The 27148-nt window shown below is 41.0% G+C and overlaps 1 protein-coding gene across 2 annotated transcripts in view; it reads right to left on the reverse strand.

Moving 5' to 3' along the window:
- PHEX (phosphate regulating endopeptidase X-linked) overlaps positions 1–27148 on the reverse strand; it is a 235341-nt gene that overhangs the window by 138780 nt on the left and 69413 nt on the right. For both annotated transcript variants that reach the window (XM_049767418.1, XM_049767420.1), the window contains exons 8-11: positions 26559–26642; positions 24874–25019; positions 13120–13213; positions 9569–9697 (exon numbers count right to left, since the gene is read on the reverse strand). In XM_049767418.1, coding sequence (XP_049623375.1) covers positions 9569–9697; positions 13120–13213; positions 24874–25019; positions 26559–26642 — 453 coding nt within the window. The remainder of the gene's footprint in view (positions 1–9568; positions 9698–13119; positions 13214–24873; positions 25020–26558; positions 26643–27148) is intronic.

The raw sequence follows: 27148 nt of genomic DNA on the forward strand, positions 1-27148 counted from the left end.
TCTCAGGCTGGAGGTTGTAGCTCAAAGACAGCAAACATAACCCACATGTAGAAAACAATGGGATCCAACCCTGGTATACCCCAAATGTATGGTTTTCTTCTAATTAATATTTTTATCAAAAGAGCTAAGTGGATACTTTGCCTGCAGGAGGTCTCAGTTCAATCCCCAGTACCACATGTTCCCCTGAGCACCACCGGGAGTGACACCAAGCATTGACTTTGAAATATGCCCTGAGCACTTCTGGGTATGGCTCCAAAACAACTAAAGACTTATAAAAATTAAAGAAATTTTCTAACAAACATTGTCCTGATATAAGATCTAAAGGTTGAGGAAAGAAAGACTACTAGAGCAAAAAGCATAAATAAAGGAGATCTTTAGTTTTATTCCAAAGTATTGATCATAATTTACAATGTGGAAAATTCCACATAAGAATTCGGATTTCACTGTGCTCGAAAAAAACAAAAACAAGAGCACGAACAACAGACTCCGAGCAACCTTTGCAGAAGTGCTCTATGAGCATAGCCTAATCATTTCTCCCCTCCATTAGTCAAGGAACAGGCACAAATCGGGGGTCAATCACCACTCATCATTGCATTTGTCCTGGCTTTTGTGCCACCTTCAATCAGTTTTACTTCAGAATCTTAATGTTCCTCACTGACTGTGAGAGAATTGAAGTTAAGAACAGTTGGCTGTTGGCCTGACTCAGTACTTTAACCTTCCAGGCACTGAATATTTTAACTTGTAACCTTGTTCCATCCTTTAGCCAACAGTCTCCCAGGTTCTTTTTTCAGAGTAGGATCTGGAACTTATCTGTTCCCCTAAAAAACCAGATACAGGTGACCCAAGCAATAACTTTGGTTGGGGGGTTTGGGCCACACCTGGTGACATTCAGGACGTTACTCCTGGCTATACGCTTAGAAATTGCTGCTCCTTGGGGGACCATATAGGATGCCAGAGGATCTAGCAAAGGCCTTGCCTCTTGCGCCATTGCTCTGGTCCCCCAAGCTAGCAATAGTCACCACCTCTATATCCAGGTCATAAATCCCAATGTTGAGTCCTAATCTTCTAGTGTTAGAACTCTTCATGGAACCCAAGTTAATTAAGAGTTTCTGTAGTTCCAATCTCAGCTACTAATTCCTCTCACCCCAGGCACCATGTCCTGACATACTGAATTCAGAGGATCTCCTTTCAATTCTTGAGTCACAGGTCCAATATGGTGACCATATACAGTGAGTTAACACTAAAAATGTGGCTGGTCAGAGTTAGAAGTGCTGTAAGTATAACATGCACACAGGATCTCAAAAACTAGGCATAAAATCTAGCATACAAACTATCACATCAATAATTTTCTATTAATCACTCTCTAAAGTCATATTTTGGATACAGTTAGGTTAAGTACACAATATTACTTAATTTCACCTGTTTTCTTTTTAAATGTAGCTCCTAGAAGACAAAGTTACCTCTGTGTTCATACTGAAGCTCTAGTGGATTTTACTACTGAACTTTTTTAACTCCCAATTCTAACTCCACTGGCCTGTTCCTATTCCAGGCTTGAGGATCATCTTACATGGGGGTAAGGCTAAACTGCTATATGAAAAGCCCCAGCAGATTCCTTTCAATGATTTTCCATTGCAGAACACCCCTTTTCTTAAATGCTATCTCCCCCAACATTTTAAACTTTGGAAATCCCCCACAGTTATGAGTGTGTGAGTATGAATGCACAGGGGGGGAGGGGTGTTGGAAGCCATAAGACTTAGAGAGCAAATGGAGTCTCTGATGCCTGAGAAACCAGAGGCCTGTGTACCTGACAGGCTGTACTGTGGCATTTCCCCCATGGGCCTAAAGGAAAGAACAGCCATATAGTTCAGTTAGCAATAGCCACAAGATGCTCCAATAAACCTCCTGGGTTGATAAGATATAGATCACATCCTGTTAAGCTACCATTGTAAAAGAATGTCTGTATGATCTAAGGGTATGCTGTAAAACTGGAAAGTCCGTCCTGTACGACCCCCCTACTTTTCTATAGACACCATGGAAAAGTACTGACTGTTACGTCCGTATTTTGCTTAACTATAAAAGCTAGCCCCCTTCCAATAAACCTTGGCTCTTGATCAGACCCGTTTGACTTGAGCTCGTTTCTTTCTCAGCCTCTTTCCTCCATTTCAAGTCGGATTCCGCTTGTGACCCACGAATTACTTCGTGATCCTCATTCTCACACCCCCGAGGGTCGGGGGTCCCCCATCGGGGGTCACAGAGGGGGGGCGGTGTATGTGTGAAATATGTGTGTGTGTGTGTGTGTGCACCTGTACAAGGCATAGGAAGCTGGAATTGAGTGAAGCCCTAAGAAGCTGAAATTGTGTGATTTTTCAACCCCATGAAAAGACAAAGACAAAGAATGCTGGGTTTTTGACAGATATGGTGAGGAAGGATTTCTCCCCTATAAAGAAAACCTCAAAGTGAATTGCTCTCTTCCATTCAGCCTCTATTAAAAAAGGTGGGGACCAAATTAGGGCTGTTAGGTCAACCCCACTAGGAGACTTCAGAAACAGATATCAACAAGAGCTGGAGTTATCACACCGCAGGTAAAGTGCTTGCCTCACTTAGTCAACTTGGATTCAATCCCAGCATCCCAAATGCCCCCCCCAAAACAGTGGCAGGAGTATTCCTAAGTATGGAGCCAATCATCACTGATTGCCCCCCCCCAAAAAAAAACACACACAGACACTAAGGAGCAGCATGTCATCCTTGGAGGAACCTAGCCAGCAGTTTTCAAAAAATATTAAACAGCAAACAAAAATTTAAGAAAGTCCAAGAGCATCAACAACCTGGCTGTCTAACAGGATCCAGTCTTTCTCTTATTTTGATGGGGAGTTTGATCCTCACCTGGTGGTGCTCAAGATCTCTTCTGATGGTGCCTGGGGGACCAAATGCAATGCTGAGGATCTAATCTGACTCAGCTGCATGCAATATGAGCACTCTACACACTCTACTATTTGTCCTTCATTCTTTTAATTTTATATATGTTTTTATTTATTTTTAGGGTACTCAGAGGTAACTCTTGGCAGTGTTTGGGTCTATGGTGCTGGGTATACAACTCTTGGTTCCCACATACTCCAGTCCTTTTAGCTATCTCCCTGGCCTCAAGCACAATCCATTTAAACAGCTCTAAATTGGGGAAATTTTCAATGATCTGAAATCTGAAGTGGCTACTTGCATTAACGCAACAGGCTTCAGTAAAGAAAGTATAGCCGCATGTCAGCTGTTCCCTCCCCACCCTCACCAGTTTCACAGGGATAGCCAGGACAAGGCTTGTCAAAGGCCACTGTTTACAAATGATATCAAGGTCTTGCTCCTCCAAGTGGGATCCTGCTCCAGCAGCATCGCCAGAAAACTTGTTATGCAAAGTCTTGGATCCTACCCAAGGTACAAAGATTCTGGTTAAAATGCAATGAGTGATTGCATATCAACAAGATCCTTGTGACTCCTGTATACATCCAAGTTTGAGAAGTTTCTGTTAACCTTCTGACTTTTTCACTTGCATCAAAATCTTTTCTGTAAATCAAACAATAACAGCCTTTCACTAAGATCATCTTTGGAATTTGGCCCATTGGGGAATCTTTCCGTTTTCCTTTTTCTTTGGGCTGTAGCTACAATATGGAATTTTTTTTTCAAGTAAATCAGTGGTTCCAGGTGGTTCTTGGATGGGAGCCTGTGTCAAGGCTATAAAAATCTATATATTTCTCTTATAGACATTCAACTTAAGTGTTCCCAGAAGGCAAAGAAATTCAGCACAGGGAATCAAATATTTTTATATAAAATACATCTGTATTTGTGTAAGCATCTAACTACCTCCAAGTCCCACGTACATCAAATTAAGGGGAGGGATTGCCAAAATCAACTTTATTTTAGAATGTCACACCCTAACAAATGAAAAAGGGACTTTCACATCAAAACTGAGAAAAGCAGTTTCCTCCACATACTTTTCATATTACTTAAAATTCTTCTCCTGCCAAAAAATCCTGCTATGTAGAAAAACTAAATGCCAGCATTATTCCTTGTTTTTATATCCTTCCTGCACTTATAACATGCCACCATGATTATCTGATACAATCTCAATCCATTAACCAAGAAGTGAAACTACCTATTGAAACTAGAGAATAGAGTGTTTTAAATAAAACATTAATTTTGTAATGGAATCAATCATTTGCCAAATATGGAATTATTTCCAGAGTTGGACAGAGTACAGTGGTTAAGGAAGGTAGGTGCCTTGCTGGCGATAGACCCAGGTTCAATCTTTGGCATCCCATATGGTGCCCTGAGCAATGCCAGGAGTAATTCCCGAATGCAGAATCATGAGTAAGCCCTGTGCATCGCTGGCTATGGCCCCCAAACTAAAAACAAAAGTGGACATTTCACTTTAAATAATAAAGTCTAAATTTTGGCCAAAAATGTAAGATATTAGAAAGATAACAAAAACAAATATTATGGTTCAGAGCAAACTGCAGTAGTTAAAACATAGCCTGTATCATGTGTCAATACATTGATTAACCATTGGTATGTGTAGTAGCAATACATTTGCATTGTCATCACTTCTTAGCAGAATTTATATATTTGCCTTTAATTGTAGTTGATGGCCACCTGCATCCAAGTTCCTTATGTATTTGTATCAGATTGAATACATCAAATTATTATCTATGGTTCGATATCTTGCCTCATGCCACTTGTAATTTATAAAACATCACAAAGAAAATGTAAACCAAAAACTAGTTCAATGTGAATTTCTAATGCCTGTCCTTAATGGAACTGAAATAGATGGATAAGATGCTGCCAGGTGAAAAGAAGCTCTTCTGATTCCTGAGACTGATTTGCCTCACTGTTGCTGCATCAGTGACCGTGCAGTGTTTTCCTGGTTTCTCCATGGTCCTGCTTCCCTGAACAACTCTATCATACCTTCTGTTATCCAAACCTCAGCATCTGCAGCTCACCCATCCTTAAACTCTTTCAGTGACCTTTATGCCTATTTCTCTAAGAAACTGAAGGAATCCAAAGAGAATGCATACAAGCTGAACTGCCCTCCAACCAGTATCTGCACCAACAAATGCTGCCTTCTTTGTGTTGTTGTGACATTGCCATTCACACTTCAAACTAGGGCCACTTCTTCCATGTGTGTACCACCATATCCTCTTGCCAGTTAAAATTTTTCAGTAATTTTCTCCTCTTTGGTATCATTAATGTGTCCTGCTTTCCTCAAGCATATAAACAGGTTGTTTCTCCAAATAATAACAAAAGGTTGTTCTTTCTGCGGAGCCAGCCCAGACACACCAAGGATCATAATCTCTCCAGGACCCACACCCAGTAAGATGTCCCCACCCAACTAATGTGGGGCCTATTCCTGCAGTGTGATTGGGCACCCAGAGACTTAAAAGGAATGGTTGCCATGCTCTCTGCCTTCTTTCTGCGGAGCCAGCCCAGAGACACCAAGGATCATAATCTCTCCAGGACCCATACCCGAAAAGCACCTTAGCGTCCGCAGCCGCGCTTATCTTTTAACCCATGAACTCCATTCCTACAGCCTTAACAATGGAGAAATTTTGCAATACACCCCCATGTTCAAAGAATCAAGATGGCTGCTCTGATAACCCAAAAAGTAGGAAACAGCTAGGTATCCTTTCAAATAAGAGGTTTAGAGTAAAATTATGGACGATGTTCAGGGAGCTCAAAAAAAGCATCAATAGACTTGACTGGAGCACAATTAAACATCAAGAGAATTTGACAACTGAAATTAGAAATTTTCACACTGAAATAACAGGTCTGAAAAACTCAGCTTATGCAACTCTTGCCAGGTATGGGATTTGGGAAGACCCCATGCCAGAGGCCTTCTCCCTAGCCTGGGGAGTGCTGGGAGGCTTAGCAGGCCCCTCGCCGGCCCCTTCTTTCTCCCCTGAACTCCAGGCCCTCCTGGGTGCCAGCTCAGATGGTCAGAAATGGATTCAGGTGGACTCTTAGGGGTTCTCAGGCTTCCCCCCACCCTCTGTACTCCAGAGGGAAGGTGCATGGGGAGGAGGGTGGTCAGATATCTGGCTTCCGGTTTCCCCTTTGATTCTGGAGGCCAGCTCTTGCCAGGTATGGGGGTTTGGGAAGGCCCATGCTGGAGGCCTTCTCCCTAGCTGGGGAGTGCTGGGAGGCTTGGCAGGTCCCCAGCCATCCTCCTATTTCTCCCCTGGACTCCAGGGCATTCCTGGGTGCCGGTCCAGGTGGACTCTATAGGGTTCATGAGGCTTTCCCCCTACCTCTCCCTACACTAATGGGAATGCACTTTGGGAGGAGGGTGCGCCTTTGCAGCACTGGTTTATGTTAGGACAGTCACTGGAAATTTTTTCTCCTTGGTCTCCATTTCAAAAACCACGCGGGGGCTAGTGCTCCCACGCGAACAATATATATTGATAGTATTATATGCATATAGTTTATATATGCATAATATCCATCTTGTATTGTGACCTTGATACTGCCCTACAAAGCTCATTTCTAATCTTTTACTGCCTCACTCCCAACCATTATTTCCCCCCATTTACCCATGTAGGTGCAGCTCATGACATGAAGCTCACCACATAGAGTGATGATTGCAGTTAGAGAAATAACTACACTTAAAACTATCATAACAATGTGAATGAATGAGGGAAATAGAAAGCATGTCTCGAGTATAGGTGTGGGTGGGTTGGGGAGGGTTGGGGAGGAGGGAGATCTGGGAAATTGGTGGTGGGAATCTTGCACTGGTGAAGGGGGTGTTCTTTACATGACTGTAATCATACAACTACAATCATATTTGTAATCACGGTGATTAAATAAAGATAATTAAAAAACGTATTTTACTCCAGTTATCGGCCCTATTCCTGTACTCACATTTCAGCAAAAATCCTTTTTTAATATCTGTTTTGTTGTTGTTGTTTGTTGTTATTTCTTTTCTCTTTTCTTGTTATTGGGGCATACCCTTCAGTAGTCAGGGATTACCCCTAACTCCACACTCAACTATCATTCTTGGGAATGCACGGGGGGGCACAATAAGGTGCTGGAGATCAAGCCTCGTTCAGCTCCATACAGGGCAAGCACCTTACTGCTGTACTATAACTCTGGCCCCAATGTCTCTCTCTTTTAAACTGTAAAGAAAATGTGACTCTTTCAAATGACACACCATCCAATCCCTGTCAAACCCCTTCAATCAATCTTTTGCTCCTACCACTTCACCAGAATAGTTCTCATCAACTTCACTGATGAGCACATACTGCTAAGTCCAATAGCTATCAGTGCAATCCAATCACCAGTCCTCACTCTTTACCTAGCTCCTAAGCAGCATTGACACAGAAGAGTACTTCCTTTTCTTCACATATTTTCTTCATCTGGCTTGCAGAACACTCTCTTGGTTTTTCTCTGACCAAAACTCATCATTCCTCAATTTCCTGGGCAAATTCCTAACCCTTCCATCTGTAATTTTCTTTTTTAGACTTTTCTCCTCTTTCTTGTACACTGCCTCAAAAAGCTTACACCTCATTTTATGTATACTGAGTAATTCCTAAATATCTATCTTAAGTCCAAAACTCAATCCTGAATTTAGAAGCATATACCCTATACTCTTTTGCCTTTCTACTTGAAAATTTGAAAATATCTTGGCTACAAAATGGCCAAAACTAAACTCCTGAACTCTACCAAAACTGGTTTCCCCACATTATTTCCCTTCTCAGTTAGTGGTCACTCCCTAAAGTCAAGTATTACATAAGGCTTTAGTCAGCAATGAACAACTGTGGTCCTGATGTGCAACCCAATTGTCTACTAGATAGGTTATCACAGTTTATCTTTTCTCAATATCACTCTGACTATGGCACCCCTCCAACATTTCTTCCTTCCTATGACCCTCTGTCCTACCAGTTGGCCCTAGGCAGTGTCATATTATGGTCCCATTTATATGGTTTTTCAAGTGTGGACCACCTGGAATATCCTGGAAACCCACAAGGGACTATTTGGTGTCTGTATGAGAAATGCTAGTATGTATCTATGTATTTATAAAATTATAAAATACTATGGCAGAGATTCCAAACTCACTTAAATACCATTGTCAGAAAAAGAATCAATCAGTGCTTCTGGACAGCACATATATGCTTAAAATATGCATTAGATCCACAATTTAGTCGGGGTAAAAGCCAACACCTTTCCAATGTCCTACAAGGCTTTCTGAACTATCCCACCTCTAATACTTTTCTGCATTTGGCACCTAATTTACTTATTTACTCCAGTTTAGCCGCAAAGACCTCCATCTTATCCCTTGATCACTCTAAGTACATTCGTCTATAAGGCTTTTGTACTAGCTATTTGTTCCATCTGCCTGTAACATTCCTTCCCCCAGAAACTTGCCATATTAATTCATCCTTCTTTCCAAATCTCTCCCAAATGCCATGAGCATAGAGAGGCTTTCCTTGACCATCCTACATACTGCTCTATATCTACAAACCTATATTTTCTGGCACTCCTGACACCCCACCTCATCATTTTTCCCCTTCTTCTCATAGTTGTTTTTTTATCATCTTCTAATTTGCTTGATAACACATTGCTATAGTGAGTACCATGAGTGTCTCAAACTTTAATGTGACTTAACATAAGCTGCAGTGCCCAGTGTCAGTGTATTGTAACGTGGACTTTGTGACCATATTTCTGTTGACTGTCCCCTCACTCTAGAATAACTCACTTGAAGTCAGGGATCTTGCTTATTTGATTCTCTGCTGTATCCCAAATGTTCAAAATGGCATATATGTTCCACAAATATATGGTAATGAAAGGAGTGCAGCTAAGCTTCACTTTTCTTTACTAGCTATTTCTGCTGGGCCAGTACAGCAATTACAAATAAAGATTATGGATACAAAATATTCACTTCTCGTGTTTAGACATTTCAAAATAAAAGAATGTCTTTTTAAAGTATGGAAAATCAGGCACAGGGGGTTTCTGGAGATAAGCATCACACCTCTGATGGTTTTTTGGAAACAATACAGAGAGGAAAACAAGGGCACCTACTTCTTATTTGTCTTTCTTGGCCACTTAGTAGCTGTTATATATTATATAAAACTTAGAATTGTCCTCTTATCCCCATAAGCACATGAGCATGAGCATGTTAAATATATTAATCATTTCATCTGACTCTCCAGCTTGCTCATCTCTAAAGCTGAGGCCTGTTGAGAAAACCTCCACCTCTTACAACAGTTGGAAGATCTCCTCACACATTTATCTTTCCGAATATTGACTTCACACATTTAACTGCAAAAGGAAAAATTCTAACTCAAGTGGCATAATTTCATGCTTGTTCCCTCAACTCTAAATTTTCTTCGTTTTTCATGGCTACATGCTGAGAATGTTTGAGTTTGCATTTTTAGTTAATGTAGTCCTGCAACAATACTGCCTTGCAGCAAACCTATTATCTACATTCATCACCTGAATAGCTAGAAAAGTGAGACTGGCCTCCTGACCATAATTATGTCAGTGCCCTGCTAGAATAGCTTTATTTTTATCATTTGGGAGCATCACTTACCATCTTTTTCTTATCTTCCTGGAAGTGCACATCCACAAACATCCTTCCAGCAACATAAGGGAGTGCACTTTCAATAAAGTTTACACATTTGTCCCATTGAGGCAACAATGTAGTGGTACCCTGGATCACCTGTGGAGAAGAATGGATTCAGATTTAGCATCACTTGGCTGAAAAAAAATGTCAAGCCACTCTATAAATGGGAGAAGAAATCCATCTGCAAAACATTGTACATCTAACATCAATGTGTCCTATGGGGCCAACCAACTAAAATCAGAGGATAAAAACTTTCTAGTTGGCCCCACTAATATTTAAAACTAAGTGAAAATGTGTTATTAGTGACCACACATGGAGGTGCTCAGGAGTCAACAGGGCTACACCTGGCAGTTTATTAAAGAACATGTTACGCTGGGAATCAAATTCAGGGTCTTGCACATGTCAAGCATGTGTTCTATCATTTTTTCTCCCTAAATAAAAAATATTGGACAGTGGAAAATAATGCATTTTTTCTTGCTCTCTATTTCACACTAAAGGAAGAATTGGACCAAGAGTTAACTTGTCTGCAGTGAACAGGGGCTACTGTCCACATATACAGATACTATTTAACACTCCTGGAGATCTAAGCCCCCATCAGGAAAGGTCAAGAATCAATGCGTAGGGGCCAGAATGATGGTGATAATAGCACAGTGGGTAGGATATTTGCCTTGTGTGTGGCCAACCTGTGTTTGATCCCCGACATCCCACCTGGTCTCCCGAGCCTGCCAGGAGTCATTTCTGAGTTCAGAGCCAGGAGTTACCTCTGAGCACCACTGGGTGTGGCACAACCCCGCTAAATAAACAATCAGTGGATGATCAAAGTTCCTGCCCATTGAACATTTCCATACTCTCAGTAGCACCCTCACAAAGCTAACCAGGAGAATGTGGCCCACCCTGCAGCGCTAACATCATGACATTATAAAGAACCCCTATGTAACCAAGTGAAAAACAGATGGACATGCCTTTCCCCATTTGTTCCAATTAAACTGTTAAAAGAAAACATTTTCAAGCAAGTAAGCAGGTTCCAAAGCAGGACTTGGAAGGCTCAAAGGTTTATTCTTGGTGCTGAGAGCAAAGAAATAAATATTGATTAAGTTGTCCTCAGAGGGCAGGGAGATTGGAATGTTCCAAATGCAAAATGAAGGCAGGCCATCAGGGAGGGAAATTCGGAGAAGGGGGGACCTTGTATGATGTTAGAACCTGAGGCAGATCCAGAGCTAATGGAATGAACCCTTGATTTATCAGGTCTGCCCCTATTTTCTGGTAATACAGCCCGCTCAGAGGTAAGAAATGAAGGTAGTTTAAAAGCCTCTTGAGAAAGAGTCCCTACAATCCTTCTTGGCATTTCAATATTATATTTAGAAAATTATACTCAAGGTACTTTTCTTCATTCCTAACCTAACCTCACTTTTTCAGGCACTACTTCTCATACTTCTCTCTCATTCTCTTCTCAAGAGAGGTAGAAAGCAACTGGGTACCTACATCTTTTATGTCATCCATGTGAGATCAAAATAAAAACACATTTAATCTACTTGTTTTTCAGCTTAACCATTGGTATCACCTCAACAAAAATGGTTTTAACTGTGCTCTAAAAACTCAGGATTTTAATGTCTTTAAAAGGCCAAAACATCTCAGCAGCAATTCTGTGACTCCTCCAATAATTACATACTAAGAGCTTCTGCACTTTCCAGGGTCTATTAATGGAGACATCTGTTTTTAAAAAAAAGCTTATATAAGTTATCATTCACTTGAATTCAAAGTGAGAGAAAAATTAACATTTATATGTTAATTTTTTATAATTTTATTAATTTATAATTTATATATATATATATGTTTGTTTTGGAGCCACACCCAGCTGAGCCTGGGGCAGGAAGAACTCAGGGATCCATATGAGAGATTTTACTCAGATCAGCTGCCTACAAGACAAGAACACTACCCCCTGTACTATCACTCTTAACTTTATGTTAAACTTTATGTTAACTAACCCTTAGCTTTATGTTTAAAAAAACTTGTTTTATGCAACTCATGTGCAGCATATAAAGAAATAAATTAATGGAATAGAATATTAAAAAATAACAAATGAGATAGAACAATAATACATCAGACAGGCTGCTTGCCTTGCACACAGCCAACCTGGTTCAATTCCCAGCACCACATATGCCCTCTAAGCCTATCAGAAGTGATCCCTGAGTACAGAGCCAGGAGTAAACCTTGAGAACTCTGGGCTGTGATCCCCTTTCAAAAATGACAAACCAGTGGTTTTGGATTATAAAACGGAGATTAACAGCAAGATAAGGTAGTAGAGAAAATTAAGAGGTGAGATAGAAGTGACAGAGGTAGAAACCGTTGTGAAGGCTATTGGGCACTTTGGTGGTGATAAAGTGCAGTAATTAGAAATCAAGATCACAGACATTGGGCTGAAGCAGTTGTACAGAGGGTAAGTTGCTTGTTTTCCATGCGAACAACCAAAGTTCGATCCATAGCACCCCATATGAGAAATGCCAGAAGTAATCCCCAAGTTTAGAGCCTGGAGTGACCCTGAAGCATCAACAGAAAAACGGTCTATAAACATCAACACTATTGTAAACATGTTACCTTTACTACAATAACAATAAATAATATAATTATAATAATAAATATATAAAATCCAATTAAAAGCAAAAATAATTTTGTTGTCTTTTGGGTTCAATTACTCAGAGCAAAAGTTTCTGAAACAAAGACAGGAGAAACCAATACATAAGTAGAACAAGTGTGGTATAGAAGTACAGTTCAAAAACCATACAGGAGTGGGGAATGAAGGGGGATTAAGGCACTTGTCTTCTATACAGTCCTAAATTAGAATAAATCAGAGACTGAAGATCAAGGTAAAATTAAAGCTAAGACTCAATCCCTAGATTAAAAATAAAACTTCACCATCTAATAGTGTCAAAGTTTACTTACTCTGGATATTAAAAGTGAAATGTAGCTTCAAACAAATCAGTCTTAAATATTAAAACTATATTAAAGGGTTGGAACCATAGTACAACAGGTAGGGTGTTTGCCTTGCATGCAGCTAACCCAGGTTTGATCCCCAGAACCCTATATAATCTCCTGAACCCTATATAATCTCCTGAGTCTGCCAGGAGTGTTGCCTGAGCACAGAGCCAGGAATTACCCCTGAGGACCACCAGCTGTGGCCCCAAAACAAAACAACAAAAAACCCAAACCATAATTATAGAAATATAGTTAAAGACAATAGGGGAAATAGTAATAAGCTGATAAGAGGAATAAAAACAATGTCAGGATTTTAAATAGTGCTCTACATACCTTTATAAAACCCTGCCAATGTAAAACTTATGTGTACTTTACTATATGAAAATTTCCCTTAAAAAAGAAATAAGGAGAGGGAAGTAGAGCTTGGGCTGCAAAGCTCTCTCTAACCAATCCTAAAAATGACTTTTATTGCACCAGTTAGCATACAGACTAGTCAAAAAGTAATTTATCCAGTGACATAATATTGCAATCTTCTTAAAGCTTACCCGTGAGAATTCCAGCCACCTATATTGAAAGCGCCTGCTAAGGTTTGGAATTCTGGAATAAACCATCCTCCAAACCAAATAGTTGGCAATGGTCCTGTTGAGAGAGAGAGAAAGAGAGAGAATAAAGGAGAGATGCACATTTATTGTATTTAGGTTGATATCTGATTCTCTCTGGAATATACTTTGGAGAAAACTATTGGCAAAGTTCCATGGACTTCTTGCTTATACAAAACCACTGAACTTTCACTCGAGAAATGACATAAGATGATACAATGTCAATAAGCACAACCAAAATTGGCTTTCTCTGTACACGGTTGGTGGAAATGTAAATTGGCACAGCCTCTCGTGAAGAACAGTATAGGGAGTCCTTAAAACAAATAAAAATGAAAATTACATATGACCCAACAATATCACTCCTAAGTATTTATCCAAAGGCTATTAAACCACTAATTCAAAAAGGTATGTGTACTCCAGTGTTCATAGAAGCATTATTCACAATAATCACAACATAGAATTAACATAAATGCCCATCAATGGATGGATAAATATGCTGTGGCATACATACACACACACACACATACACAAAGTGGAAAACTGCTCTGCCATGAATAAATGAGGAAAATGTGCTCTTTGGTACAAAGATTATGCTACACGCAATACAAAAGGAAGTGAAAAACAACTATAGCATGGTTACACTCATGTGAAAATATGAAGCATTACCACAAGCACCTGGGCAAGAAGCAGAAAAAGTAAGGCCTAGATTCCATGAAAACAATGGTAGTTACTGGAGGGAAAGGCAGGGAATACGATGTGAGATAGGTGTGTGTATACATACATATATATGCATGATGAAATATTACATAGCTTTAAGAAATGCTACAATCACGCAGTTCACTGAAACATGAATGGAACTGGACGATGTAAATAAAGCAGGAGGAGGATAATATATGGTATATAGAATAACTGCATGAGGCAATGCGATGGTTTAAAGGGGGCTGTCCAGATTACTCTCAGCCCCAAAGTATAGTGAGAAGGAAAAAGAGTGTGGAGGTGTAGAAAGACAAATGTAAAATGATGAAGGGCAGAGTCAAAGGGATTCAGGTGGTGTTAAGGAAAGACAGAGCTAAATAGCCAAACCACAGAATCAATAACACTGAAACCATGAGATCCAAACTTTAACAACTAACCCAAAAGATGCCTGTCAATATGGCAGGCTGGGAGGGTGATTTATGAAAAGGAACCTGGGAACTTTGATGAAGGGAAATTGTCACTGCTGGTGATATTGGTGCTGCGACATCGTATATCTAAAACTCAACTATAAATAACTATAAATCATGGTGCTTTTGTTAAAATTTTTTCATTAAAATAGAAATAAATTTAAAATGAAAATAAAATTGGGGGCCAAAGGATAGTACAAGTAGTGCCTTGCATGTGGCCAAACCCAGTTTGAACCCCCATAACAAATATGAATTCCCCAAACACATGGCCCCTGAGTAAACAAAATTGATGGGATTTTTGAGCCTGTGTGCTCTTTGAAAATATACGTCTTTCTCCTTTTGACTCTGCTTTTTCTACTCTGGAGAAGCCTGCCTTCTCTCTTGAACATGTAATCTTCTCTTTTTCTTCCCTCACATATGTGTAAGCCAAGTTTGTTCCATTAAAACTATTTTGCTTCACAGGGGCCAGAGAAATAGCACAGCAGTAGGGTATTTTTGCCTTGCACACGGCTGACCCAGGTTTCGATTTCTGGCATCCCATGTGGTCCCTCGAGCCTTCCAGAAGCGATTTTTGAGCACAGAGCCAGGAGTAATCCCTGAGTGCTGCTGGATGTGACCCAAAATAAAAAAAAAAAAAACATTTTGCTTCACTAAAAAAATAAGCTTGTGGTATGCTGCCTTGTACAGTAGTAAAAACACAGATGTTAGCTACAGGCCTTTGAGGAAACATTCCCCTATCCTCTCAAGCACAGGTCCTCTGTAGCTAAGATTTGCACATCTAGAAAAGATGAAGACCAACTTCAAATGATGAGGGGACTTGATAAAAATACAGATACTTCCTCTTCTCATCCAGGGAGGTTGAGTTGGTTCCCAATTAGCAATGCTCAGGGATGACTTCGGGAGGAAACTTGGGGACCACATGAGGGCCAGGGATGACTGCATGCAAGACAAGAACCCTATGTGTTGTACTAGTACTACAGTCCCCATTTTTTGCCTTTGAAATGAATAGTATCAAACTGATGGATACCATCTAGATTTGTACCCAGATTCAATATTTACTAGTGAGGTAAGCTTGAGCAAGTCACTTAAGCTCTCTAAATGAGGGTGGTCCCACTGGTGACGGGATAGCTACACTAGTGAATCTTGGTGTATGTTCTATGACTGAAACTTAACCATGAAGAATTTGGTAACCACATTGCTTAAATAAGTAATTTCATAAATAAAAAACTAGGGTGGCCCCTATCTAACAGGGTTATTATGGGGTAAAAAGAAAATGCTTGGCAAAGAGTAAATTCCAGATGTTTTTGATGTTCACTTTCACACATAGGAACCTCCTCAGGTAATGGCACCCTTAATGCATTTAAGTCTGTTAGATTTTATTCAGTGGTGCTTTTTTCTATCAGCAAAGGATGCCCTGACCTCAGTAGGAAATGTGGAGTGAGTTAATTTTGAACTCAATAGTGATGATGAATTTTTAATGATCCATTCATCCCCTCCCAGCTGTGCCATTGCCATGGTGACTAACAGCACACATTCCTGAGAGGGCTCTCGGGTCAGCCAGCCATGTGGGAGCAGCATAACATGAGGGTTGCAATTGACCCATCAAGAGCACCCCGCTTCTCATTGCCATGGCCCTTTGACACAGTAGGCTGGTATAACTAGCAAAATTTTTCAGCAGATATAATCAATGGCTATATAATTCATTTGTCTAGAGATAGACTAAAGAGCATATAAAGGCTTTAAACAACATGGCAATTGAAATTTCAAAGCATAAAAAATAGATTTTTCCAAATGAAATTGGTTAAATCTTCAAGATACATTATCCTCATGGGATTCATCTAGCACAATGACAATGGACATAAATCTACTTTACATATTAATTCTGTGATTATTTCAAATAATTTTACCATATTTGTCAGCTCTGGCTGTACTACTGCTCAACCACCATCTGACTAACAATGATGGCTACTGGGAGTACCAGAAAAGACACTTCTGCCATTTTCTTATGCTTACATTATTAGTGATAGCATTGATTCCTGTTTGCTGAATTCTGGAAGGTGGTGGTATTTGGGGCCAAGCCTAGGAGGTATTTTGGTTTCTGTGCTCAGATATCACTCCTGATGGTGCTTATGAGACCATACGTGGTGCTTGTATTTAAACAAAGGTAGGCTGTATTTAAAGCAAGAGCATTTCCACTCCCTCTATTATCTTTCACATCCTCTCTGCAGTTTTTTTCCCTTGTTTTTCTTTGGGAGTCATACTCTGCATTGCTTAGATGTTACTCCTGGCTATGCACTCAGGAATTATTCCTGGTGGTGCTCAGGTGACAATCTTCGTAGGTCTCATGGAAGACAAGCATCCCCCACACCATGCTATCTCTCCACTTCTCTGCAGAGAGTTTTTTTTTTTTGGTTTTGGGACACAACCCGACAGTGCTCAGGGGTTCCTCCTGGCTCTATGCTCAGAAATCGCCCCTGGCAGGCACAGGGGACCATATGGAATGCCGGGATTCGAACCACCATCCTGGGGCCGGGCGGTGGCGCTAGAGGTAAGGTGCCTGCCTTGCCTGCGCTAGCCTAGGATGGACCGCGGTTCGATCCCCCGGTGTCCCATATGGTCCCCCAAGCCAGGAGCGACTTCTGAGCGCATAGCCAGGAATAACCCCTGAGCATCACCGGGTGTGGCCCAAAAACCAAAAAAAAAAAAAAATCGAACCACCGTCCTTCTGCAGGAAAGGCAAACACCTTACCTCCATGCTATCTCTCCGGCCTCCAAGAGTTGTTATTTTAATTTCAATTTTTTTTAATATAATTTTTATTTTGATCATAGTGGCTTACATATTGTTGACAATAATATTTAGGTACATATTTACATAAAATCAGGGGGGATTCCCATCCCCAAATTGTCCTCCCTACTCCCCCGTTTCTGTCTTACCTCCCATTTCCTCTTCCCTCACCCCCAGGGCGGCTAGAATATGTGGTCCCCTCTGTCTCTAACCAACTACTTAGTAGTCTTGCATCAGTTTGGTCTTGATGCCTCCCTTATTTCCCCCTCTAAGTAGGGGCAGGGGTTATTCATGATTGGGTTTCAGTCTGCGATGTTTTTACGCTACTTGCACACTTGGCAAGAATGAGAGCAGATAATGGCAACATTAACATATAAAAAGGACTTTATATAAAATATAAAGAATTAGCTTTGCAGGGGCCAGAGCGATAGCACAGCAGGTAGGGGATTTGCCTTGCATGTGTCCAACCTAGATTTGATCCCTGGCATCCCACATGGTTCCCTGAGCCTGACAGGAGTGATTTCTAAGCTCAGAGCCAGGAGTAACTCCTGAGTAACCTGGCTACCAGGTGTGGCCCCCCAAAAAAGTTTGCTTTGCAGATCCAGTGGACCTGGTTTGAGTTTGTTCACGCCCACTCGGCAGCACCACTGTCATCAGCAAAGCCCAGTCTTTCTCCAGGCTGTTGAAACTACTACATTACAAAGGTAGTTTTAGGTCATTCCTTTGGGTCTTTTGAGTTTATATCCCCACTTGTGAACAAGACAAAAAGTTCATGCAGATCATTTATTGTTGGCTAAAGTAGTACCCCAGGTGGCATGTATGATGTGAAGAAATGGGAATCAACCTTAACATTCAGAGAATTTAGAGTTTAGTCAGGGGAAATAAGACTCCAAATTTCAGCTTGCTGGATAACCAACTTTCTAAATTGAAGACACACATACTAAGAACTTTGGTGACCATTCTTCCATCCACTCAATTCACTCATTCTAGCACACACTATGACTTCCAGGTGCTAGGGAAATGGAAAGAAGAGAAAGATATAATCTCTGACCTTCTAGAGTTTTCTGAACAGGGAATAGAGGTAGGAGAGTACACTTCACACTGATCACCGAGATAGGCTTCGTGAGAAGGGCAGGACAGGGTGTGTGATATGTCTAAAGCCTAGCAGTATGGAAGGAACATTAACTCTGGTGAGGCTGAATCATATTTCAACTGATTAGTGGGAGTTGGAGGGGAGGTTCTCAGGGCCGTCATCTATTGAAGAAAACAGAGGGCCAACTACAATGAGGAGATGCAGGCAAGCTCTCCTAGCAAATGTCCTGTCCTTAGTGCAAAGTCTGTCCTTCACCTGAAAATACTATTTGCTGGATATGATAGTCACACTATCCACAGGTGCAGATTCAAGAAAGCAGCTCCCTGATCTGGAGACCTTTGTGAACATTACAAAGATTCTTCTCGGGCCCGGAGAGATAGCACAGCGGCGTTTGCCTTGCAAGCAGCCAATCCAGGACCAAAGGTGGTTGGTTCAAATCCCGATGTCCCATATGGTCCCCCGTGCCTGCCAGGAGCTATTTCTGAGCAGACAGCCAGGAGTAACCCCTGAGCACCGCCGGGTGTGGCCCCCCCCAAAAAATATTCTTCTCTGGGGGCAGTGATAAAACAGATCAACTGGGGGCACTGCTAATTTGGGGCCTAATGGCAATTAAAGAGAGACTATGGTGGAATCGTGTGAAAGGGCTTTGCCAGTGTGGTATTTTCTGCTCCCATGAAAACATACCATTTAGCTATCTCACATTACTACAATTCCTGCAGCACTTCAATCCAAGGGACAGTATCATATCCACCTGACTTATCAGGAAATGTGAAGTCTAGAGCCCCCCAAGTAGTCTGTGCATACACAAGGTGGATCTCTAATTTAGGGGAATCATGGAAAGGATTTCAAATATCTAGATCTCTAGGTTGCTCCAGATCAAAAGTCAGTATCGAGAGGATGGGACTCAGTTGATTTGTTAGATATAAGTGCCCCTCCCCTCCATCGTGACCACACATTTAAGTCTTAGATACAGCCAATCTAGACAAGCAATGAGATAGCAATGGCAGCTAGACCCACACCCAGGGACCTAAATCAAAAGCCTAGGTACCATTTCCTACTGCAGTGTAATAGATGCCTCTAAACTCAAGACTTTCTGACTAATCTAAAGACACTCAAACGCTCTGACAAAAATACTTCACAGAAATCTGCAAGTCTGAAGAGTGAAGAATGAAAAGCCAAACTAAGATGCTAGCATAACCAGCCCCAAGAGCTGGGATGTGGTAAGAGCAGGCTGCCCTGGCCAGACAAAGGTGCTGATGAGCGACACCATTGTGTTCTAAATATACTGACAGACGCCGCCAGACAGCTCTGAAGTACTAACAACCCCGTGCCAGAAGAGCCCTGACCGGAATGACAGAATCACTTGCCACCTAATGCTTAGATACACCACAATACAAAACAAAAATCAGACTCAGCAACAGTCCTTGAAAAGACCATAGCATTTTCCCAAAAAAATGTCTTTTCAGCAGTATGGTAATTTCCTCTAAATGGCAAGAAATAAAATAGAGAGGAAAGCAAAGCATCCTCCGAGACATCCTGCCAGTAGGACAGCAGCAGGAATTCATTTCTGGAGCCTTTGACACAGATGGGTTTTGTGCAAGAAGCTTTTGTTCTCAATTTGCATGCATGGCATTTAAGAGGTCATAAAACACTTTCTATCTTCTTGGCAATGCCGGAGTGCAATTATTACCCTCTTCCTGCTTCTAGAGGAAGGAAATGAAGGTCGAAGGCAAGGCACTTGCGAGATATGTCAAATCCAGGACTAATATTTGTGTGCACAGCTTCCATTCACTGACTCCTTTCATCTTAAGACTTGAAGTGAGCCCAACAGGTTCTTCTCAAAGGTTCTTGAAACCAAAGAGATTACCCCCAAATTCTCCAGGTTGTCTCCTCAGTATGCTTCAAGCACTGGTTCCCATTAGCTCTCTCACCACAGACCTACTACAGCAGAAACTGTGTGGAGGGCCCCATGGGGATATGAACAGTTACACATCTCTTCTACTTCGGTTCTACATTTCTAGCAAGATCTCAGACATGGCCCATACTGCAACTCCATAGGCCAGATTTCAAGACCTGCAGTTGCTCTCAGCTTTTCTGAGCTCCCTAAGAGAAAACTATCAGCACATTTGTCATGTCAGCCTCTTAGAACATATGTGCAACAGGAGTAATTCTGCTTTTATGTACACTGTGCTTGATTTATATGAAAATAAAACCAGAAAGAGGAAAGATCACAACAACTTTGGCAAACTCTCCAAGAGTCCTCTTAAAGCCAGCTGCCTAAAGCCAATTTCGGGTGCAAAGAGGCTCCCCAAGGCCAGAGCTTGCTAAGAAGAAAATCTCAAACCTTTCTGACCTCATCCTTGTTCAGCCTCTTCCCATTCCATTTTTGCTTCTGAGATCAAATAAGATGAAGCTTGTCTAAGGTCATCTCAAGTCAAGTGGAGTGGAGGTGGGGAGAGGCTGACTAAGAAAGGAATCTAGTGTCTTCACCTAATCCGGAGATCATAAATTTGAACCAAGAAAATAAGCTATAGCATTTGCTGATTTCCCTGGTGTAAATATTATTACCAAGCTGATTTCAAACTATCCACCCTACACATTACAAAGTTAGGAAGAGATGCACATAATTTGAGGGACCCAGTGTAACATTGCACCCGACCCTCTGTCCATCTTGTATAGTAAGTCCTTTTACCCAAGGAAGTCCCCCAGCTCTGTCCTCTAAATATCCCCCAACTGCCAACTCCCTTGAATATCAAGAGTAGTATGGATTCTGGCACCATCTCTGTATAATTGTATTGCTCTAGTTTTGTACCAACAAATCAGTGCCATCACCTCACAGACACTCAGCAAAACCTAATCCTAGCATTGCTAGGAGTATAAGGGAGAAGCAGCAGCCAAAAAGTGAGCAATTGAAACCAGACCCAGAACCTTGAAAATGGCTTGGAACTTTGAAAATATAAAAAAAAAATTTGCCTATCTCAGGGACTGGAGAAACAGAACAGGGATTAACCATTTGCCTTGCATGTGGTTCCAACCCAGGTATCCTGCACACCACCACCAATGACCCCTGATCAGAGCCAGGGAAAATCCAAGTATGGTCCTGGGTCCTTTCCCCCATCCTACTCCCCCAAAAAAAGAATGCTTGCAATCAAGTGCACATGTGGGTGTCTGTCATTGGAGCAGGAGATATTAGATATAAATGAGAAGAGGTAATTTCAGGAAAAGTTAAGAAATTGTGGACATTTTCCTTCTGGGCACACAGATGTACAATATTTCCCAGTATCTTTTGCCATGATAGAGTATGTTCTATGATCACACACTTGTGCTCTAGCTGAAGAGATATTGTGGCAGAGCAATAGCACAGCAGTACGACATTTGCCTTGAATGCAGTCTACCTGGGACAGATCCAGTATGGTCCCTCGAGCCTGCCAGAATGATTTCTGAGCACAGAGCCAGGAGTAATCACTTGATTGCTGTCAGTTGGAGCCCAAAATCAAAAAGGGGGGGTATAATGGTAGAAGTAACAAGCATCCTTCCAGGATTTCCCACCAAAACCCCCTGCCCTATCCTATACTCTTACTTTCTTTACATTCAGCAGCTAAATGAAAGGATTCTAAAAACCAGAGGACAAAACCACAGGAGAGAAGGAGCCTTGGTTACGGAGTTGGTACTTGAACAAGCTATGCCTGAGAGGAACACCACATTTGACTGTCTATATAAACAGGCAATATCATTTTTACTGTGTAAGCCAGAGTTCAGAGGTGCTAATTATAAAGATTGGCATGTCCTTACTCTAAACAATTATCCTATGGTCATTAGGAGAATCCTAGGGGACATTTCCTAGACCACCTTTGGAATGCCGCACAAGTGGGATCAAATACAATTAGCCTAAAAATATGCACTGTGGTATGCAAATAAAGTGTGACCGGCCTTCTGAAAATGGTCATTTGCAGTGATTAGAAATCTCCTAAGAATACACAAAATGCAAGCTGTTCTCCAGTAATTGGTTGTTGAGCAATAAATTATGAGGAGATCTTGGTTTATCTTTATTTTAAAATCAAGTTTTCTATGCACAATACAATCTACAGGTAATTTTTCCACCTATATTTTCTTTCCGTGTCATTCTCCATAATTTTGTTTGTTCTAGTTGTCATTTTGACAAGAATAAGATTGAACTCTCCCTCCAATCATTGTCTTTCCTAGTCCCTTTTGCAATGTTGGGAAGTACAGTTGTAAAAGATGACTTGTGGTGGAAATATTTTTCTAACACAGTAAAATAAGGCCCGTCTATCCTACTTATAAATTAAGCTCTGTGAACATAAATTTAATACATGGTCTGCCCCCTACATGCATTTTCCCTTGACTATGTTCAGGTTCACCTAAAAAAGTTTTATTGGTACTTATATGTAAATAAGAAGTGGGGGGATCTTGCTACTGCCAAGGCCAATCTGTGTATTTAGAACATAATTGTTGGGCCAGACAATGCAGGAAGAAAGTCAAAAGGCAGCTGAGGTGAAGCTTACATGGCTGTCCCACCATGCCTCTTGGCTTTATAAAGCACTAAATGATAGCCTTTTTAGTGAATTTATTGTTTCTTCTCTCCCATTTTTGTTGTATTTTGTTTTCTTTCTTTTTTGTTTTGGGGCCATACTCAGTGGTGCTATGGACTTATTCCTGATTCTGCACTCAGGAATAAATATTAACAGGCTAAGTGGACATTATGGGGCACCAGAAATCAAACTCAAGTCAGCTACATGCAAGGCAACTAAGTGCCCTACCTGCTATACTATTCCACTTCATATGTTCTTTCTTGAATAAGCATGTATTGCTTTTGCCATGAGGAGAAAACATTTTTGTTGGCTTTGGGGTAGCCACATGTAGCAGTGTGCAGGGGTTAGTCCTGGTTAGTCTGTACTCAAGAAATACTCTTGGGATGGGGTTGGAGCAGTAGCACAGCGGTAGGACTGATCCAGGACTAATGCGGGTTCAATCCACAGCATATCCTATATGGTCCCCCAAGTCAGGGGTGATATCTGAGTGCAGAGCCAGGAATAAACCCTGAGCGCCACCGGGTATGCTCCCCCCCCCAAAAAAAAAAAGAATTACTCCTGGAAAACTCATGGCACCATATGGGATGTCAGGGATCAAATTAGGAAGGCAATGTATAAGCCAAGTGCCTTGGCCAACTGTACTATCTCTCTACCCCAGAAGGTATTATCTTAAAAAACAATGGTAGCTCCTTAAAGATGTCTAAATGTGGGCCAGAGTGATAGTTCAGCAGGTAGGGTGTTTGCCTTGTACACAGTCAACCTAGCTTCAATCCTGGCATTCCATATGGTCCCCTGAGCTTACCAGGACTGATTCCTGAGCACAAACCCAGGAGTAACCCAAGTACCACCAGGTATGTTCCAAAAACAAACAAAAAATATATAAGTGATTCTGGAGATGGAAACATATACTATACTTTAGAACAAGAACTTCTCCAAGTGCCTTCATTCAAAAGTCCCCAATGATACAGCCTTATCCAAAACTGAAACTATTACTTGTATATGTGTGCGGTGCAGTGACTAGAAACTAGGTCTCAGGCGGCAGGGTCTGTACTTTGCCACTGGCTCTCAGCTCTAGTCTGAAGGTCTGATTATTTAATCATGGCCTGATAATCACCTTGTTGTTATATAAGTAATCATATAAACTGGTTTACCTTTTCATGCTTAATTTTCAGAAGCCAAATCTGAATGGCTTAATGAAGAGGAAAAAAATGTCCTTTCCTCAGCATTTTTAGATCTTTTTTTTCCTCTTCTTTTTCCTTCCAGCAGGAGAGAAGTGCTCAAATACCAATACAATGGGTTCTAAAACATTCTTTCAAATAAGAAAAAAACATGGCTGGAGCAATTGTACCACAGATAGGGTGCTTTTCTTGCACATGGTCAACCTAGATCCAATCCCTGTCATCCCATATGATCCCTCAGAGCCCTTTCAGGAGTGATCCTTGAGCACAGAGCCAGGATTGAGTCCGGAGAACCCATAGAGTGGATTCCCCAAAAAAAAAACTTGACAATGCCTAATGTTGTTTAACTGGGGTTCTACAGCTCTCATAGAGTTTTATGTCTTTACAGTATATGCGCTCACATTTATTGGAACAAAGTGACTTAGTAGTCATATATAATAAAGAAAAACAGGAGAGAATTAAGCATAAACAGGGTTAAAATGTTAAAAGAAGTCTCAGAAAATAACATCACACAACTAATTTCCCAAGCTAATAAACAATGTAGGCTTTCGGATGGAAAAGTATGGAGAAAGGCAAGCTATTCGGGACAAAAATTCTCTGTTGTCACTAAAACATGCAAAGTACACCAGCCAATAATTTTAACAAGTTTGGCACAAACCACAATTTTCCCTACACCTTTCATATATCACTTTCCTTGAAAACCATTTTCAAAGGCCCTAGAATTCGCTCAACAGGATGGAGTGCAAGCTTTGTGTATTAGGAGGCCCAGGACTAATCCCAGCACTACACAGTCCATGGGCATTCCTGAGCATGGACCTAGGAACAACACCATGTACATCAAAAAAGATTTTCAGCTGGTGGGGAGAGGGAAGACTTTATAACACTGAAAGACAAATGAAAGTCACAATAAAAAGCACATGAAAGCTCTTACTTTTTCCTCTCAGAGCCTAATATCCTAAACAAATCCTTGAAGTACTGTGGGACACGGACCACCACGTTCTCTGAGGGGCCGATGTCTTTCAGGCTGGGGTAGAGTCTGGCATCAATGACCTTCTTGATGTAGCCCAGCCAGTCAAACTGAGGGAGACACAAAAGAGAGTGAGTTCAGCCTTCCTAGGCCACAGTCCAGGGTCAGGCAAACAGACGCAGTTGGGCATAATTCATTGCCTGCAATTTGAGACCAGCTAATTAAACTCACAACTGCTCAAATAAAGAAGAGAAAATGCCTGATCACTGCCACGCAACCCTACTGCCCACATCATAAATGGAAAGTGTGTTGTCTCCTCGCCCTTGCTCTTCTCTCCCTTTCTCCCTTTTATCCATTCAGACTCCACAGAAAGAAGGATGTGATGCTCCAGTTTTTTCTCGCAGTTTTCTCTCACATGGACTAAAAGTATGCTATAAAAAGTAAATACCCATTTTTTCAAGCAAGGCTTCCTTGGTGTTTCAGATTAGCTCCCCCCAAAGTCACTTCTAACCTTGTTTCTTCCCTGTCAATCTGCTTCCAGTTCTAAAACCTAAAAATGAATTCTGCATTTGCACACACTCTCTGGTAGCTATGAATTTTATCAAGCCCCAATTCACTATTTTTCCAGTGTCAGGAATCAAACCCAGGACCTCACACAGGCAAGATAGGTGCTCTACCACTGATATACAAGCCTGGCCCAGCAAATTCTAATTTTATTCTATAGAAAATAAATAATTTGGATATATTCTAGAAAGGCTTTATATTTTCCTAGTTTTTTTTAAAAAAAGACAGAGGCAGGGACAGAGCCATAGCACAGTGAGTAGTGTTTGCTACATGGCTGACCCATGTTCTATCCCCTGCATCCCATATGGTCCCCTAAGCCTGTCAGGAGTAATTTCTGATGGGTGTGGTCCAAAATAAAACTGACAAAATACAAGGGGGCAGAGCGATAGTAAAACCAGTAGGGTTTGGGCCAGAGTTAGATCCTTGGAATCTCATATGGTCCTCTGAGCACTGCCCAGTGAGCATGAGCATCACTGGATTTGCCCCAAAACCTAAAAACAAAACAATGTAAAACAAAACAGAAGTCAGTGAAATAGTACAGAAGGTAGGGTGCTTATTTTGCATGCAGCTAACCTGGGTTCACTCCCCAGAACCCCAGCTGGTCCTCAAGCCCAGCCAGGAGTGATCCTTGAGCACAAAATCAAGATAAAAAATTAGACATGGCCACATTGGTCCTTTCCCCTATGGCAGGGGTGATAATTAGAGATGTAGGCATTTCCTTTGAGAACCAATTTATCAAACAAAAAGTCAAGATGCCAAGATTCCAACAGGAACAAACTGGCATTAACCTGAGTCTCTGACAACACTGTTAATCACTGTTAATAAGAATTAAACCAACCCAAAAGTCACCTCTATGTCATCTAAGAAAGTAGAGTTTAAGTTACTACACAATCCTGGGAAAGCTTCCTCTTTCATATTAAAGCAGAAAGGATTCCAGTGTGTAAGAGAAGAGCTATTTTCTCTGATTAAGATAGTCACAAAGAATTATGCTAAGTTTTACAAGGCAAAATTTTACATATAATTTAAATTCATTCCCCTGTACAGTGATCAATTCAGACAAAAATTCTTGCATCATTTTCACCAACCTGGGGAATCATAGCACTCAGTTGAGAAATGTTCATTTTGTTGTACATGGCCTCAATGGTTCGGTTTTCATGTGGAATCATTATCTGTTGGGAAAATACCAGTGATTTTTTTCAAATGACAAAATTCTTACTATACAACTACTCTCTATATATGACAAAACACCTACATGGTTCCATTAAGGTTTTTTTTTTGATATTTTGTTCTTGGAGGAAACTTGGGAGAGAGGGGAAGATAGACCGCACTTTAGGAAAGACTAAGATGAAATAAATAAAAATGAGAAAATCCTTTCCTTTTTAAAATGAAACATTATCCTGGGTACAAAAAGAACTATACAAATCTCTTCTTTATAAGGAATGTGGATAGATACAACTACTGGCTGAAGTTTGACAGTCAAACTAAGATAAGGCAATGAAGACATGCCCCCTTCAATTGTATAGTCCAAATAATAATCTCATCGCTTCATGGACTATAGTCAATCCCTTCATCTTTAGGGAATAGATCTTTTTTTTTTTTTTTTTGGTTTTTGGGCCACACCCGGCGGTGCTCAGGGGTTACTCCTGGCTGTCTGCTCAGAAATCGCTCCTGGCAG

This window comes from Suncus etruscus, chromosome X, assembly GCF_024139225.1.
Source record: "Suncus etruscus isolate mSunEtr1 chromosome X, mSunEtr1.pri.cur, whole genome shotgun sequence".
NCBI lineage: Eukaryota > Metazoa > Chordata > Mammalia > Eulipotyphla > Soricidae > Suncus > Suncus etruscus.